This window comes from Symphodus melops, assembly GCF_947650265.1.
Source record: "Symphodus melops genome assembly, chromosome: 1".
Classification (NCBI taxonomy): domain Eukaryota; kingdom Metazoa; phylum Chordata; class Actinopteri; order Labriformes; family Labridae; genus Symphodus; species Symphodus melops.
Window position 1 is genome coordinate 42,130,786 of NC_136691.1, and position 19,418 is coordinate 42,150,203.

At 44.6% G+C, this 19,418-nt stretch overlaps 1 protein-coding gene across 1 annotated transcript in view; it reads left to right on the forward strand.

The window, feature by feature from the left end:
- Positions 1-18,234, forward strand: part of setbp1 (SET binding protein 1) — a 34,084-nt gene extending 15,850 nt beyond the window's left edge. Inside the window, exons 3-7 of the mRNA XM_079351645.1 lie at positions 5,159-5,535; positions 6,042-7,961; positions 8,079-8,286; positions 8,402-9,464; positions 13,490-18,234. Coding sequence (XP_079207771.1) covers positions 5,159-5,535; positions 6,042-7,961; positions 8,079-8,286; positions 8,402-9,464; positions 13,490-13,995 — 4,074 coding nt within the window. The 3' untranslated portion in view covers positions 13,996-18,234. The remainder of the gene's footprint in view (positions 1-5,158; positions 5,536-6,041; positions 7,962-8,078; positions 8,287-8,401; positions 9,465-13,489) is intronic.
- The last annotated feature ends 1,184 nt before the right edge of the window (positions 18,235-19,418 follow it).

The window sequence follows — 19,418 nt, forward strand, 5'->3', positions numbered from 1 at the left end:
GGGTACAATTGGTACATAATCGCTGTAATAATCACTTTGAAAAAACTCTCTTAATGTGGCTCTTTGTGCCATTCACACATATGCCTGCACATGCACCATTAATGCTAATAGCAGGGATTAGATTGTGTAGCATGTAAATGTGTCTGTCATTACTAAGGGGCTGAAAACCTCCAACTGCAGCGTAATAACATGCTTGGGTTCAGCCAATCACAGGCTTTTGTTCAGATTGAGTCATCTACGTGTGAGCGTGTCTGAAGAGACTGTGACAAGGAGACTCTTGGGTGTTTCGCTGCTATCTTTAGGAGCACTTCAGTCTATAGGTTTACTTCTGTGGTTAAAGGATGGAGCGTTTTTATTTGACACCTACTGCTGTGCTTTAAATACTTAACGGACCAATGGGCTGTGTTGGAGATCAAACACTTGATAATACCTAGCAGGGAGGGTTCATAACAGACTGTAGGAAAGACTTTTCTTCCCCAAATAATCAAGCCTTTTGTTTTGCAAAATTGTGGCTTTAGGCCGAACATAGCTTTGGAATTGCAGCATTAGTCTGAGATTGGATGTTTTGAGTTGTGCCAGACTGTACTTACCTAACTCTAACAGAAGACGTATCCAGACCTGAGGAGTGCAGCTTTTGGCTAAATTAGCACACGCTGAGTGATCTTAGAAAAAAGTGACACAAATATTTAAAGTAGCTGCCTTATCCCAATGATCCAAAAACTGTCCCACCTTGAAACCCCCCCCCCCCCCCCCCCCCCCCCCCCTTTACTCACCCCTTCTCCTCCGTCTTTTCTCTCCCCCGCTGTGGGTCTCCTCAGGCGCATGAATGGAAGTCTTTATTCCCGGGAGAACTGGTGGGAAGAACGAGAGAACGAGAAACAGGGATGGGGGGGGGGGGGGTGGGGGGAGAGTCTGTGAGAGTGGCCACAAGATCAACACAGTACCTCTTTTCTCCTCTGTCGCTTTTCCCTCCTTTTTTCGGCACCCCTTCCTCCTCCCTTCCTTCTTCGCTGTTTTAAGTGCTGTGGACACAAAGCTGTGTTAGTATTCATGGTGTTTGTTTGCAGAGGAGCTGTGTGTGTGTGTGTGTGTGTGCTTGTGTGTGTGCGTGTGTGTGTGTGTGTGGAGCTGTCAGAAACACAGATCACAGCAAAGCAGCGCTCTGAATGGAACTAGAGAGAGTGGGGGTGGGGGGTGAAAAGGATGGTAGTTCCCACACGGGGAGAATGGTCAGCTCCAGAAAAGAAGAAAAGGAGGGATGAGATGATGGGGGGGGGGGGGGGTGGGGGCAGTGCACAAGGCCACAGGGGCAGTGAGAGACGGCATGGTGTCAAAGCCAAAGAGAGAGAGAGAGAGAGAGAGAACGCGGGAAGGGAGAGAAAGAGAAAAAAAAAAAAAAGCGAGGATGATATCAATCATCGGGATTTGGATGAAACTACTTTTTTAACGGGTCGAGGCACCTCTCTTGTTTTTCTGCTGGTCCTCTTGGTCCCTCTCTGCCTCTCTCATTCTTTCACTAACCCCTTCCCTCCCCATCCCCCCCCCCCACACACACACACACCTCCCCCCCCCTCTCTCTCTCTCCCCCTCTGTCTCTCTCGTTCTCTTTGTGTGTCTGTCTGGACAGCTGCCCAGTTCCATACACAGGGAAAAATGAAACACTCTAACCACCGGGCACACAGCCAAATCAAAGACTGCGAAGAACTATTTGAAGGGCAGCGTGTTTGTGTGTGTCTGTGTTTGCGTGCACGGAGTTTGTGTTTATGTTTAGTTCTGTACATGTGTGTTTGTGTTCTGCTGGGGTTGTGAGATTTGGGCGTGCCTGTTTAGGGTGTTCTTTCCCCAGTATAATGGTGCAGCCAGGGTGCTCAGTGTGTGTGTGTGTGTGTGTGTGTGTGTGTGTGTGTGTGTGTGTGTGTGTGTGAGTTTTAGTTTATTCAACAGTGGAAAATGAGAGGCTGCAGGAGAGGAAAGGACAGGAGGGGCTGTCACATACCTTCCCTCACATCAAACTGCAGGAGCGAGGAGGGGGAAAAAATCGGATCATTTAGTGTACATGTAACATTTAGACACACTCACGTGGATTTGTGAGTAAACATATGCTGACTCATTTGCAAAGTGCCTTTAAGTTGGGTGATTGCAGCACTTAGTCACATATTATCTCTGACCTCTTCTGCCGCGCTTTGAACTGCTTACATCACCAGCTGAGAGGAATGTGCAGCTCCATATCTGCCTGCCTGAGTTCAGGTGTCAGAGAGCTTTTCTGTGAGCGACTGAGACCGATCCATGTTGATACAGTGCTCACCCAGAGGAGAACATCCTAGAAATGGTTGTTGACCTAGCCGAGGGAGCGTGACCCTTAACCCTTAAACACAGGCCCTGGACGTCTCGAGGGAGAGGGAGAGTGCATCAAACGGGCTCAGGACTAAACATGCTGCCGCTCTGGTTTGTGTTGGCCTCTCTCCCTTATCTGAATGTGATCAGAGGTCGCTCGGAGAAAGACAGACAGTGTGGAAAAGGCCTAAGGCTTACAGCTCTTGTGCTGGTGGGTTGCTCCAGAGGGTCAGAGTCCATGATAGTGCTGATTTCCTGAGCGCTGCCCCCTGCTGCAGAGCAGCAGCTGCACAGGGAGTGTACAGTCCCTATACACGCTGTACCAAACTTTTCTTTATTTATAAAGCTTTCATCCAAGCAGGCGTCTCAAAGTGCTTCATATTGGAAAACAGACACAACTCAGAACAAAAATGATAACAGTAGATACAATTTTGCGACACTAAATAGTAAACACCAAAACTGTTCAAAGGTTAAATATCACAATTAACACCTGGGATAAAGCTATTGAATACCCAACAATCAAAATGAGGCTATGGCATTACTCCAAAGGTAAAGCTAGATTAATGATAATGAGTTTATAATTTCCTGAGAGAGAGAGGGCTCGTTGTTTTGTTACCCAAAGGCCTGTGAGATATCTGCAACTTTTAGTTTCTGGATTGATGCAGAAATCTTGAGACTTTTTAATGTAGATTAAGGACATCAGGACGCCCTTACAGGTATAAAAGGTCAATGCAAAACGTGCAGTAGACAAAAGAGCAGAATATACATCAAAACGTTTATCACATTAAACAGAAAAGGTGTCATATATTAATCACAGAGGTATTGTACACACAGTCTGCAAACAGCAAGGAGAAAAAGAAGTTGTTCTCGTACTGCGTTGGCTACAACAGCCACGGGAATACCTCCATCTATTTATATTTTCTAGTGTCCATATCTGACAGCGAGTGTTTTCTCGACTTGAACAGCTTCATGGGGTGTCAGAGGTAGAGAGGAGGAGAGAGTGAGGAGATGGATGAGGTAGAGGGGTGGAAACGATGAACAAAAAGCTGAACTTGAGCCAAACCACAAGCAGACGCGGGGGGGGGGGGGGGGGGGGGGGCTCCCTATTCCAGTAGTTTGTATTTCTTCTGTTTCGCTCTTCTATCTCTTGTTGGAAATGTGTACATGCCCCCTCTCTTTATTATCTCCCTGTGGTGGTTGTGTGGTTTGAGGGGAGGATACATTTTGTGTTTGTGTGTGTGCTTGTCTAATCAGCTCTATCTCATCGCCTCTCGCGTCTTCTGCCCTTCTTGAACCTGAAACAACAGATCCTCTTGGGCAGGTTAAATTTGAAAGCATGTGTGTATCAGATGTCGGTCATCTTATCCCTCTGTGGACTCACAGGCTCCCTTCTCCAGTGTCACCGTGCACACTCAAACATTCACACATTTACATAAACACAAATATTTATCTCATACTGTAGGATGTAACTGAGCGTGTGCACATGCACGAGTCATTGCTTGTCATCAATGTTCAGTGCTGATTGAGTTTTGTGTTACCGAGCCAGAGTGAAATACAAAATGAGTGTAAGTGTCTGAGGGGGCAGCACACAGAGAAAAGGGAAGAAAGGTTTCATAGAAATGGAGAGGGGATGAAGAAGATGAAGAGTGGCTGATGAAATGAAAGCTTGACTCGACGTTTACCGAGTAAAAAAAGAAGAAAGAAAAGATGCAGCTCTTGTTCGTTTGAAAACGTTTGCTGTGATAAGAGAAGATAAGATCTATGTACATTATAGATTTCATCGTTGTGTTTGTGTGTGTAAGAATTTGTGTGCTCATCTGTCTTGAATGAAATGGGATGCTTCAGTGTTCACACATTAGCATTCTGTTCTACTATCCGTGAAAGCAGGAATTTATAAGCCTTTGTAATGTGTACATCCACTGTGTGTGTGTGTGAGTGTGAGTGTGTGTGTGTGAGTGTGTGTGTGAGTGTGTGTGCGCACGTGTGCGCTGAGAGGCAGGCCTGTGGTTAGGTTACATCTCCCTGCAGCGCAACAGAACAGTGTCTTGTTGCGTCATACTGAGTCTGTTAATAACAGGCTAAACCACAAAAGCCATCCGCTGCTCTATTTCTCATTTTACATCAGTACACTGATTATGCAGCCCTGAAACATTTAACAGGGTTGTGTTGTCTTTTACAGGAAATAAGTTGTTTCACATCTCGGTTTAACGTGGATAAATGTAAAACGTATTTACCTTCCGATTTGTGGACTTTACAAAAAGTAGAAAATAGATGCCAGAGTTCAGAGTATATATTCAATACGCAGTGCAGGGGTGAACAGTTTGACCAGTCTGAAAGTTCTCAGCTGAATAAGGTGATATGCAGTAATATTTGATCTGGGGCAGCCAGGGACATGGAAGAGTTTAACTACTGTGTTTAATATTGTGTGCAGTCAGACATTCAAACTACATCCCCCCAGCTCTCCCAGCATGCAACATCCTTGCCACAGGAATTTAATTGCTCTGTAAACAAGCCTTTTGTCTGTGGCCCGCAGTTTGCTCATGCAGACACGATGTATTTAAAGTCTCAGTCCTGCTGTGAAAAGACAAGAATGCGATATCAGTGCACAACAACTTACAGATTTGACATGTGCTGACAAAAATAAAGTGTGTGCAGAGTTAGATGCTGTGCTACTTACCAGTATGTGAAAATATACTGTTGTTAAGACAGGAAACAGAGCAGTCATTATCATATCGTTCATTCACTGTAGCAGTGTGAAGCAGTCTTGTGTTCATAATTTGTTTGAAGTAACCAGACTTTGTGTTCTTTTTTCTGTCATCTACAGACGTATGAGCGCCAGTTCAGAATGACAGAGCAGAGAGAGGGAGGTCTGCTGCAACTACTGGGAGATCACACGCCGCCCAAACACCAGCTCCGCAACTCTCTCCTTCCCGCACACACACTTTCACACACGCAGCAAACACAACACACCCACGCGCCACAATTCCAACAACAACAACAAATCAGCTCAGACTGGATCACGTCTGCAGCACCTTCTGCGTCCCCGACCAATCCGGCAGATTCTCAGACATCCCGAGAACTGGCCCAGCCTTTCCCACGATCAGCGACACAGAGCCCCTCACCTCAGAGATCTCTGACTCCAGACCTGCAGCTGCCAGTGGTTACAGATGCCAGTATTCTCAACCTGACCTCTCTCAGCAGGTATGCTTTGGCTTTATGTGTGATCGTATCATTCAAGACACAAGGATGCACCGGGCACACAGTTTTCTCATCTGCACAAGATGTATTGAAAGCTTACCAAGTGTATCTTCTGTGTTTATGAGCACAGACGCCACTAAACCCAGAGAGCCTTCATGCAATCAGATTAATAAACTGCACCCTTGTGTGTAAACAGTGTTTATGGTGAGATTTTCTGCAACAATAAAATACGTTTTCATGTGGCTAAATGAATGAAAATGCCAGTCAAGGTAAAGGGAAAACTTAAAAAAATAAATAAATAATAATAATTAAAAAAAATATATATATATATGCATATATACATACATACATATATTTTCTGGGTACATCAAATTATGTGTAGCAACACACAGCAATAGTTGATTATAAACTGCTGGAGATTGTGTAGTATCCACAGAATATCTAACATTCCTCCTCACTCTCCACTGATTTCACTTGTCATTCTTTTTTCTCTGTCTACCCGTCTCCAGGGGGAGGGGTTTGCAGGAGGTCAGTGAGCAGCTCTTTGGGAACATCAAGAGGAAGTACGGCAGGAAGGACTCCCAGAGGATGCTCAGTAATCCCCTCAGTGCTGAAACACCTTGGGGAGGACAGCCAGAGAAAGGATCGGAGAGCCCAACTAATTCAGAGGAGAGACACAAGTACAGGCAGGAGGAGACAGCAGAGTGCTTCCATGAAGATAGAGAGGAAAAGAGAAAAGAGGACAGAGATCGAGCAAATTCTGTGAGGAAGGGAGATGAAGACGACAGAGTGATGCTCATGCTGACAGAGGAAGGGAAAGGAAGGAAGAGACGGAGGGGGCCTTCTTTTGACAAGCCCTTTTCTGCTGAGGAGCAATCACAGCAACGGCAGGCGAGTACAGAGAAGCACCAGCCTGGACCCCCAGAACCCAAAGTAGCACATAAGACAGAGGCTCACAGAAATGATTCTCGACTCACAAATCAGTCGGATGTGAGTCGAGACAGGACAGAAAAAGGGGACAAGTGTGATAAAAGAGAAAAGGGAGAAAGGCTCGACAGGTCAGAAAGAGGAGAAGTAGTTACAAGTCTGAACGACTCCGAGTTAAACAGGATGAAAAAGAACCCTGTTGGACGTCCTAAGCTCAGCACAGACGCCCTTAAACACAGAGAGCTTTCTCACAGCTACATCAACAAACCCAATCTTAACATGAACCCCAGACTCCCCAGTCCAAACACCAGCCCCAGCCCAAGGAGTAGCATCAGCCCAATCCCAAGCCCTAAACCCAGGATCAATATTTGCCCCAGCCCAATTCACAGGCCGAGGGCTGCCCTGAGTCCAAGTCCCAGCCACAGCCCCAGCTCCACAGCCAGCTCCAGACTAACCAAGGCCAAGGACAGGTGGTCCTACCTGAAAGCCAAAAGCCATGCCAGTCTCTCATCACCCCAAAGAGACATCAGGACTAGCCCCTCCACCTTAGCCGACCCCCCCTCAGCGTTCCCCATCACCCCCTCCAGCCCCCTCTATACCAACACTGACAGCCTGACGGTCCACACGCCCATCAAAAGGAAACGAGGACGCCCCAAGAAACAGCCACTCCTAACAGTGGAGACCATACACGAGGGAACCTCCACATCCCCTCCAAGCCCACTGGCACAGGAAGTGTCTGCAGGGCTAATCAGAAGTAGGAAGACACACACGCTCAACACATTAATGCAACTGTCCTCCACCACCAGCATCAACTCCACCAGTCTGAATCTGAAGCGCGGCAGGGGCTTTTCCAGGCCGGTGAATAAGATGAAGCTGGGTAAAATGCAGAGCATCCTGAACCAGATCCTTTCAGGCTCCAATCAGAATGGCACTCTATCTCTGAAGTCATCCTCTGCCCCTGTTTCCACGACCATGACAGCCATGGCATCCACCATCGAAGCTCGGCTGGGAAAGCAGATAAACGTGAGTAAGAGAGGAACAATCTACATCGGGAAGAAGAGGGGGCGTAAACCAAGAGCAGAAACTCAAGGCTCCAACCCTCCAAAAACCACTAGGGACAAGCCCCTGTTGTCTGTCCCCACTTCTAGTCTCTATGAGAGCCCTGCAGTGCCTTCTTCCTCCACCTCATCTCCCAGCTCCACTGCTCCATCCATCAGAGCCAGCCACCCTGATGCCACTATGCCAAGTTTGCAGCCCATCTCAGCCTTGTCCTCCAAGCCTACTGGCAGAGGATTCATCTCTGGAGGATGGAAACTGTCTCCTCCACGCCTTCTGGCTAACTCACCCTCCCACCTGTCAGAGGGAGCTTCGGTGAAGGAGGCGACCCTATCCCCAATAAGTGAGTCCCACAGCGAGGAGACTATTCCCAGTGACAGTGGGATTGGAACAGACAACAACAGCACCTCAGACCAAACTGAGAAGGGCCCCGCATCCCGACGCAGGTACAATACTAAAACTCCCTATTACCTTTATAAAGAATTTATCTAGTTTTATATTTTTACTCACATAAAGTATTTTTGCTGGTTGCATTAACTTGATGATATGTTGTGTTCAAACAGATACTCGTTTGACCTATGTGGATATGAGGCTGCTGAGGCAGCAGCTTTAGAAGCGTCCAACAGGAACAGTAGAACACGCTGCAATCGCCAAGTAACTACTGTTGACAACTTCCTGTCACAGCAGGAAAAGAAGCAAAAACACCATCGGAGGAAGAGGAAGTGCCTGCAAAGTCGGGATCATCTTCACTTTCTCACTGAGCTGGAGGAGGTGAGAAGAAGGACAAATTCTGTTTGTAATTGTTGTTACGAAACGGCTAAATAAAAGTGCGTCGTGTGAGGTGTCTTTTTCTCAAAACCTTTTCTCTTTTTCACCCTACTTGTAGGTGGTGTTAAAGCTCCAGCAGCTACGAGTGTCTCACAGAAGATTCACCTGCTACCCCCAGCAACCTTATCCCTCAATTTTCCGCCTCAACTTCCATCATTACTACCCTGTTAGCTACGACTCATACTCCTGTGATTCCAGCTCATATCTCCGCAGGAGTGCCGATCTGAAGGCTAAGAGAAGACGTGGCCGTCCAGCCAAAACCAACGAGCCAATCACATCCAAGCTGCCTTTCGTTCAAGGATACAGTTATCCACTGGCTGGAGGAAATTACTATGCAGCACCGTATGCGATGCCTTACGCACCCCATCTGAGTCTGGGCTACTTTCCTCCTCCTCCCCCGTTTTACCTGCCCCATCATTCACTAGGCCCTGCACCTCCATCTCCTTTCATGAGGCCAACCGTCCCCCCACCCAAGGCTTTCCACTCCAGTGGACACCCAAAGCTCCAGCCTGGGGCCAAGCTCCGCAGTGCCAGTGCCCCTCTCCAGGGTCCTTCTGTAAGAGAGGGCCTGGGTTCTCTTGGAAGTGGCAATGCAGGAAGTCTTGCAGGGGTTCGCCTCCACAAGAGGAAGCACAAGCACAAACATAAGCACAAGGACGAACCCCTCCTTTCCCTGCGAGACCGGCAGGAGCTGGGCGGGCTCTTCAGTGGAGCTAAAACTAATGCACGTCTCAGCATGCTGAGTGACAGGAGGGACGTGGTCAGTCAGGGCTCCTCAAAGCATCTGGAGAAGCAAAGGGGCAGCGGGAGAGTCTCAGGCCTGGGGTCCAGCTTAGGGATGTTTGAGTCGGACCAGCTGTCCACACACTCTCTCGCTGACAGCCAATTCCAATCCCGTCAGATACGACAGCCAATTAACAGCTTCAGGAGCAGCTACAGCAGCCAATCACAGCGATCAGAGACGGCTTCTGATCTCATTTTGGGGTCACATGAGGATGTGTGTGATGGGAGGAGCAGAAAGGCGGGGCTATCTGTGTTTGGAGATCAGAGCCTACTGTCATTCCAAACTGCCAGGCAGGAGTCAGGACAAATTAACAAGTGCTCCAGTCAATCCCTCCCCGGTAAGCTCCACTAACTTAACTAGCATTACATGTTCATGCTTACAAGGCCATATACTTGTATGTACTTCCCCATGCAATCGTAGGAACCATGACATCAGTAGGTGTCAGATGGTTGTCATATTTAACTTGTTGGAGGTAAAATGTTCTGGTGGTCTGAAAGGCAATTAGCTGCGTGGTTCTCTTAGGCTTGACCACCTCACAATATCTTCACCCATGGAAACCCAGCGTGAAGTGTTAAAGTGACATCATCATGACAGAAATCCACATCATTAAGATCTAATCGCAAGAAATGGGAGATCATATTAAAAAAATGTTGAGACTGAGTGGACATTTCAGGGAAAACAAACTGACAGTGTCTTCTACCCTGAGATAAAGCTCAAAGCTTAACATAGGTCTTGTTTTTAAGTGTGGCTTAAACATGTCTGCTCATGGGTTTACAGAATGATTTGTGTAATTTGAACAATTACAATACACGTGTCTTTCAGCTGCTATAAGAGAACAGCATGCTGTAAAATGAAGCACAAGATGCTGTAGTTGTACTAATGTGTAACAACTGGATGTTACAAGACTCTTATCAGAATCAGCTTTGTTAGCCAGGTCTGTTTAACACACAAGGAATTTAACTTTAGTAGACTGTTTTCTCTCTGTACAATGTAAACATTAAATAATAACAATTAGCTAAAAATATAAACAGGTAGTTAAAGACTAATATGTACAAGACTCAATAAGATAATGGTGCAGTGGTGAGTAGTGCAAAAGGATGATGAAGTAAAGATGAGGTAGTTATCAGATGATCATTTGAATTAAATATGGACATTGACAGGGACAGTTTAGTTCAGGGTGATTTCACAGCAGCAGGTCTGACACTCTGTGACTGTTCAGCGTTCATCACAGTGACAGCCTGGGGGAAGAAACTGTTCTCATGACGGCTTGTTTTGGCGTACAGTGATCTGTAACGTCTGTCGGAGGGGAGGAGCTTAAACAGTTTGTGTCCGTGGTGTGAGGGGTCTGCAGTGATACCTGCCTGTTTCCTGACTCTGGACCAGTATAAGTCCTGGATTGTCGACACTGATGATCTTTTCTGCTGTGTCAATCATGCCATACCAGGTTTTTAAAAATGTAAACATCACTAAATTAGGATCCAAAACTAAGTTGTGTTTAGAATTATTTTTTTTTCCCCAAGAGATAACAAGCTTGTTTTGCTTATGTGCCACTTAAGGTTTTTAAATGTAGGCAATAACATACTCATCAAGGTGATGCCTTTTTTAAAAATGTGCTATGAACAGCATTCTGTACTTCAAGTATACAAACAGGCTGGGGAGCCCCATATTCTCTTAACCAGACTGAGGTGTATTTGAGTATATTCTGTTTTCTGCTGTCTTTGAGCACATCTGGCTGGGGATAGAGAGAACGTAATGCATGGATGGAGACGACTATAATTCACCAATCTCTCCTTCCTTTCCTCCTTCCCTCCCCTCCTACCAATGTCTTTGCCAGAGATATATTATTCACACAGTGTGATTTATTTTCTACAGACACGCCGTAAAAGGCCCTTGCCTGTGTTAAAAGAGCTGGCCTGCAGCCAGGGCTTTAATGACTGGGGCCTAGTCCAGTGGCGGGGAGGAGAAGCCAGGGGCTCAGTTAGAATACACCCCCCACCCCAGGGGAACCAGGACGGATGACTCATATACACGTTACCCACCCCCCGCTCAAACACACGCATACACACAACCCCCATGTTATCCCTGCAGTGTTGTTATTCCACTTCTACCTCCCCTGCCGTCACCTTTTTCCCTTCTGCTGCTTCTGCACTTCTTGCCCTTGATATCCCTTCTTTTTTTTTTTTTGCACTGCCCCCTCAATCATCCACCTACCTACTTTTCTCCTCGTCCTCCTCCTATCTCTGTACACCTTCCCTTTCTCATTCTGTCTCCCCTCCCCCTCATTACTCTTTCCTTCCCCCTTTTTCCCTCTGCTCCTCCTCTAGCATGACTTACTGCCTCACTTCACAGCCTCAGCCCAATTAAAACACAGCGCGTGTGTATAGACATGCATGCAGCACAACCATACATGTGGAATCGCACATACAGGCATAGACACAATCTAAAACACACAGATGAGCATGCACACCTGAGTTTATGAATTATTCCATCATAGAGCCATTTGGTCAGTTTAAAAAAGGCTTTTCATTGATTTGTTTTATTGTTTATCTTTTGTGTGATTCTGTGCTTTTTGTGCTGATTTTTTTTTTTCATTTAGTACACTAATCAACAAAGCTAACATGCACATATATTGTACAATATAGTATAATCAACTTGGTTTTTGTCACATGACCTGTTCAAACATATACATGCACTTGAAAAGAGAGGAACACTATCAGAATAATATACATCAAGGATCACTGCATCCTGTCTATAACTGTATTGCTAAGTGCAGGGACAGTAGTTAAGTGGGCATGAATCTCTGTGTGACTTCCACGTCCACAGAGAAACAGGTCCTCAGTGCTATACGGCCCCTCACACTGCTGAAGGTCAGCGGTTTTATGTTCCGTGTATGCAGCTCATAAATTTCTGCTACTTTGTGGTGTTTGTGTGCGTGTGCATGTGTGTGTTTGTGTGTGTGTGAGAGTGAGAGCTGAGCATGTTAACAGTCCTGTGCAGCTCATAAACTAATGCTACTTAGTGCTTTCTGCATTAGACTAATTTCCCAAAACAACAATAGAGAAAGACATTCGGCTGAGCCTCTCGTTATCTTCTCATACTCCCTGTTCATTAGCAAATACTATAGCCATCACCAAGCTCTACACTTTAAAATTGTAATATCCCCTCATTGTGTATCAGCCTGTTGTAAAGGTTCACTGATTCTCTGTAAGGCTTTAAGGCACAAACATGAATGTTCTCAAAAGATGATGACGATGTTTTTTTGGGTTTTTTTTAAACAAATGAAATACTCTTGTTGTGAGTACACGTCTTCAAAAAAAATCATCTGCAATTCCAGCCTGCCTCATTTGTTGTATAAAATTCAGAGCTGATTTTGTTCTGTTTTGTACTGTGTTAGAGCACCTGCTACTTTGTATCAGCAGTGTAATAATAAGAAGAAAGACAATGGTTAGGGAATCCAGTGATACATTTCTCGAGAAAGAAACACCAAACATATTGTATGCACACTGCATGGGGACTGGTGTCTGATTGTGCTATTCCTCCATTTTGCAGAGCTGTGGCTCCGTCTGAGCGTTGGGAACTGTGCCCAGGCGCGCGCGGGGGGGGGGGGGGGGGGTAAGAAATGGGGGCAGAGATGGGAAACAGAAAGACTGCCAGAGAAGGACCAGGACCAAGAAGTGGTTTCTGAGCTGAAGACGGAAATGAAATGGTGTTGTGTTACCAGTTTAATTGAAATTTAGAGTGTTGAGAGAGAAAGACATAAAAAGTGATGGAGAAAGGGAGAGAAAAATGATAGAACAGTGTGTAAAGGGCACACTGCCCAGTTCACCAGAGTGAAGAAAACAATATGGCTCTGGTTTCTTCTGCTCAGCCATTCTGAACTGCTGAATTCATTATTTGTGCATGCTGTGCATGTTGTGTTTTTGTATTTGTGTCTGTGTGTGTGCATGTGGATAAATGTGTGTGTGCATGTAGTGTGTGTGTGTTTGACTTTTTGGCAGCCTGTGCTCCAGATGCACAGGGGTGTTATTGTGTAGCGACATATTAAATGGTTGAAGGAGACATTTCTGTGGGTTTCCTGCTCGCAGAATGGGATCTCCTTCTCTCCTCTCTGCTCTGTAGTTGACAATTACGGGATATGATCTGCTCTCCTGGCTCAGCTGGGCTTTCAAAGGGCTTACATGAATATGTCAAAATTAGCAGGAAGCTCTTGTAGCAAAAAAAAAAAAAGAAAGAAATCTATGAGCTTAACTGGCAAGATGTCTTTCCTGGTCTTTAAAGGCTGCTCAGTTTGACCGACAAACTCGCTGGTAAACTCCTTGCTCCTTTAAATACTTAACTCATGCACACTCTCTCCTCCACCAGGTGTTCCCGGTAAGAGGAGGTACAAGCGACACGAGGTGGAGCAGATCCAGAAGGACGTAAGGAGGATGCATTCTTTGAACTTTGAGCATGTGCAGAAAATCCTCCGTGCCAAGCGCCTGCAGCGACAAGCCAAAACAGGAAACAATGTCATCAAAAGACGGCCAGGGCGGCCCAGGAAACAGCCTATTGAGGAACCAGAGCAGACCAACAGGAGAGAGGAGGATTCAGCTGATGGTCGGGGTTTGGACATGTTGGCCGAAAGGGGAGGCGGTTGTAGGACTCTGGGAATGCCCGTCTTGGAGAGGTGCGACGACCTGCCAGGTAGGCAGAGCCTCAGGCCGAGCTTGACCCCCGAGCCCCTGGAGTTCTCAAACCACGACTCCATCTCAGCTACAATTGAGACTGTGGTGCATCAAGCACGAGGTGTGCCTCAGACAGCTAAAGGCGGGAAACGCAGAGGCCGAGGACACAGCAGGGACGAGTTGTGGGCTCCCTCTAGTCTATAGACCTGCAGGAGAAAGGGACTCGTCACTGACAGAGAGCGGTTGTGGAGCCTGCACTGTTTGAAGCCTATTCGATGCAGTGCCCTTAATTCTGGGACTCCTTGGTGCACTTTGACTTGTCTCTCCTCTCTGATCTGTGAGGATTTTAGCGAAGGAGAGAGCACCTCCCGTTCCTTTCCTCCATTTATTAAATCAGACATGAACCTTTCAAGGTTTCATCGGACTTCACTTACAATGGCACTATATGGTACTATTTGATACAGAATCTGATGCTATAAAGTGTGGTACTTAATGATAGTTTAGAATTATTATGTGAATCTTTATGTATCTGACAAAGTGACGTGTATGGTACTTTATGATACTGTATCTGAATGTGGCTTTAGCCATATATTTACCAGCAAGGGGAGGGGGTTGGTTAATATTAAACTGTGCAGCTCTGCTTATTTTTGCCTTTCTGAGGAAGCTTGTCAAAGACGTGGGATAAAACAGCAGTAAATAAGCCACCTTACCCTTTTCATGTCCCTGTCTCTGCTACTTCCCCTGTATTTACCTTATGTGTTTTCTTCTCTCTCCAAGGAGTATACAATACCTGATGGCAGCTCGTCATCCCCGGTCCCCCATCCCTGTGTCTATCCAAATTCTTTAGCCCTCCCTGGTGCAAGCTGCTCAACTTCATCTCCCTTTCTTCTCTCATCTAATCACCATCATATTTTACATCTCACTTGCTTCCGCTTCTTCCTTAAAACTCCCCGTCTCATGTTTTCTCCCTCCCTGCTTAGGTCTGTCCTGAGTACCGACATCAGCTGTCCCAGACTGTACATAGAAACAAAGTCCATTGTCGCCTGCTTTGTTCTGTGAGAAACCAGCTCATAGATATGTACTGGCACTCAGTATATCAAATAGAATTGTTGTACCATAGACAATGAAAGTTGTGTATTGTTTTTATAACCAAAATCAGACATGGGTGCGACTCAAGACAAGTTTGTTTTCAGACAGAAAGAACCGCATGTAATCATTCATACCCTCATTATCGTTTGTGTAAGCAGGGCGCATTGCATACAGGAGGGATATCAGGTGTGTTTTTGGTAAACCTTAAAATTGGTTTAATGCACTATGAAAAAACCATACACTTGCATCAATCAAATAGAGCACTTACATGCTTGTTCCAGCCTTATGTTTTGGCCTTCAATGGTGTGGATTTCCATTCCAGAGAGCATGCATTATTTTAATCAATTTGTATATGCAGGCTGCGCAGCCAAAAGCGTCAAACTGGAGCCCAGGCCTAAATCCTCATAGGACAGTTCAGTTGAAGAGGGCTCACAAACAGTGTTTTGAAAAGTAAATCCCATACTTTCTACTTAACATGATTTTCAATCCATAATCTTGGATGTTTTTTTTTTTTTCTTTAAGGTAAATCCAGTATTTAGATTTAGAAACCAAAGTCTATGTATTCAGTGTAAGGATGTTTTATTTAAAATAATCTAAATCAGAGTTGGACATAGTCTCCATCATGTTGGCACTAAAGTGAAGCTTTCCTGTGTGCACTTGAGAATGTAGCCATCTTGGATTTCTGTGTCAATGTGTAAAGCCTTTGTTAAACTCTACCTACAATGTATGTCTCTTTGGGTAGTTGTTGGTGTTTTTCTCTGATAATAATTCAAAATATGAGAAATGGATCAGTATTTCTTTGGCGACTTTATTAAAGTTTAGTTTCAGGTTATTCTGTCTTCTTTGGCGCGGGTGGAGTTCTCAGTAAGCAGCAGTTCAACTTGTGCCTTATGTTTCTTTCTCTCACCAATTACATTTGACCCGAGAAATATCAAGTGGCAAAGAGTTATTGGCCCAAAATATTCATGATTGTGCATAGGATTCATGTGTCTCAGTCATCAGAGCCCTGCCACTGCCTGTGTCCTTTAACAGCTTCTATAGTCAGCATCCTCTGTCACCTGGCAGCTCACCTGTCTCCTTGTTTCCTAGCATTCAGGCCCATATCACAATGATACAACTAACTACAGACTGATGGATACAGTATGATACAATTATATAAAACAGACGTTCTGGCCTCAGAGACAGGAGACCAACCATGCCAAATGTGTTCCTATCCAGATACACTGATCATTCTCAGATACAATTGACTATCAGTGAATCTGCCCATTATGCTTACCAGTTGTTTACAACATACAATCGGTTTTGTACTTGGTTAAGGAGGAACAGGTGAGGATGTCATGGAAACCACACTCTTGTACACGTTTGTTTGCTATGCATCAGGCCATGCCTGGCGTTGACCTTAAAAGGAATTTCTTTTCTGAGTCCACCCTTTGACAAAGAGAAATAAGTGGTCTTATTTACTGAATAAAATGCATCCGTGCAATGCGAATTGTGAATAATACCAGTAATAATTTGTAATAAGTTGTGCAGAAAGTGACTATCATTTCATGAAAACTATAGTTACTGCAGCTCTATGCAGTACAGCCTTAACCAGATGTGAACCTACAGTTTTGAAGTGTTTGTTGTAAATAGTGTTAGTATGTCCATCCTGCATGGATACCAGTTGGGCTCTGCTATGCTGGGACTGTCTCCCAAAACCACAGTAGACCTGCTCTCCATAATAAGACTGCTTAAGACCTAAAACAGATATTTAGAAATGTCAACCCTAATTGATTTTTTTGTTTAAAATATTCTGATAGACATTGTTAGTCCGTTGAATCACTCTGAGTTACCTTTTTGAACCACGTAAAGTTATTGGAGGATATAAACCCCACTGTAGGCAACCAAACCAAAAATAGGGTTCCCTGCTGACTTGCAGCTTTTTGCCTGCAGCCAGTTGAGGCAGTGTGGGAGCATAAAGAGTAAGCAACAAGAATATGTGTAAGCTCTCAGAGGAAATTGCCAAAAATACTCTTGTCCTCATATTCGTGCGCTTGACCTTGCTTTGATAGATGACTTTTGTTTGGTCTGCAGTCTTTGTGGTGAAGATGAGGTCTAGACATGTGGTTCTTAAGGTGTAGAGACTTCATGCTTGGCAGCTTACCCCTCCATACTGTGGTCAGGCAGCGGTCTCTGGTGTAAGAGTTTAAGACCCAAGGTGTTGTCTGTCCTGTCTGTCTCTCTTACCAGCCAATGCTCCGGTGCCTTCTAACACTGACTAGTATTGTCCTAATCCAGAGCTTTCACTCTACGCAGGCACTGCAGAGGGAATGTGTCTTTGATTAGGGTTCAAGGTCTCTGTTGTTGCATTCTATTTAGCAACAAATGCGGACCAGTAGCTACAGGAGGCCTCAGGCACTAAAATAAGGATCCTTTACATTGTCTTTGGTTTGATCATCAAGGGCAACGCAGCAGTATTTGACCTGAAATCAGTGTTTGGGCTTTATATTCTGTAGTCTACATGAACAGTATCCAGCATGGGGTATAATGGCACCTACATTTCAATCACCTCCTCTGTAGCGTACTGTGATGAGTGTACTAGACATTGAGTGAGGGGTTACATGAGACAGAGCCTCGTTAATATACATGTCGTCATCCTCACAGCATATTTTACACTTCTAAGCTATAATGTTATTCAAAGCTGAAAGTGCAGATAAAGCATTGAGAAAACCAATAAATGTACTTCTTCAGAGCACAAAGTGAGCTCTTCTAACAGTATGGGCATATTTTAGTTTGTATACATAGTGTATTTGAACCTTTTTCTAGAGTGGGTTTCCTTGATTTGCATGCTCAATTTGATTGTATGCATAAATATTTTAGACAAACCGAAAAAGCTAAATTTCAATTGAATTTGGAGCAAGACTTGTACATTGTTTGATATGTTTCTTTTTGTAATGAATTTTTTAATTCATGAAGCATTTTTGTACATTGTATGAATATTAAAAACTGCAAATATTTGACATATAGAGTAAATACTAGATGCGCATGCATATGCATATATCCTTCAGAGTATGTATGTGTAATTGTACACATATTTTGTATTTGCATCTGCTGTCATACAGATATATGTCTTAAGCACATATATACATGCAATATATATGTATATCCATGTCCGCTGGCATGCTTTTGGTCATGTTTATCTCTCATGATCTAGTAGGTGCTTTTTTTTTTATTTCACTTTCCTGAGAGAGAAAAGCTCATTCTTTTGCTACCCTTATGTTGGCTGGCAGCATTGAGCACTTATTAAAAAGAACTACAGTTGAAGTTGTTCATGTTATCCATTGTGTGAAATAATAAATGACTTTATTGACAGCTGGTGGTGGCATGTTTGTCTCTTTTTTTTTTATTAGGATTTGAATTTCTGATGAAACCTGAAAAAACTGCTTCATCACATGCAGAGATCAGGCAGAGAAGATGAGAGTTTGTGTGTAAGTGTGTGTGCGCAAGTAAGCAAGTGTGTGTATATGCACGTGGAAGCAAGAAGGGTTTGCTGCACTCATGGTGCTGCAAGACTGTCGATCCCAATGAATGAGTAGTACCCCACTATGTGTTGCTTTGGTTCATAGAGAGGGAAACCTCTCATCAGATTACGCCACTGTCACACTCACATACCTACATACGCTTACTCTTACTTGTTCATTAGCCAAGCCTACATCTGTGAGTCCTGCCTGCACTAGACCATCAGTGTCACTTCAAGGTGGGCTGGGCTGCAGGCTGCTCTCTCATTGGACAGAGCTGAGTGGGAAGTGCCCCACTATTGGTTGCTGCCAACTAGTAAAATTCTTCTGTTACCATGGTTGCAGGGTGAGCTGCCCAAATGTGTCTCAGTGTACCGAGTGGTGCTGATGGAACTGTTGGCATCTGCGGTGTTAGGCTGAAAAAAAAAAAAAATCTTCTGATGGGAGTCAGGGCTGCAGAGAGGCTGCACCCAAATCACTCTCTACTGATGCCTGTAAATGAGCCCGCATGGCCCCACTCCACCTCCTGCACCAGAGAGGATGAGACAGATCACCAGAGCTGTGATCACCATGAAACAGCACAGAAAACACATTCTGCATGAAAGATGCACTGTGGAGCCAGAGCTGCACTTAAAATAGGAATACAGGATGATTGTGGTTGCAGTGTGGGGACATTCTCAACCTGTTTAGCGTCATGTTCAATCATGAAAGACAATATGTTTATTCTTTTTTCATAAAAGAGACCTGGATCAATAATTAACAGGGTTTTACATAAGAAAAGCTAAAGGGGAAAACAAAAAAGCACATGTACGGTATATTTGAACATTCTGAACAAATGTGAACTTCAATTGTCGAAGTTATCCACCTGATCAGTTGGTGGGGCCCCAATGCTAGACACGTCCGTTTTCCTTAATGTCCCACTAATGCACACAATTATTTCAAAGTAATCACCAATGTATTCATCATTGTGATGTCTAACACATCTCATCTCTCATTTTACCTAACAGATGAGCATTAAAGAAATATTTATAAACATTTGTG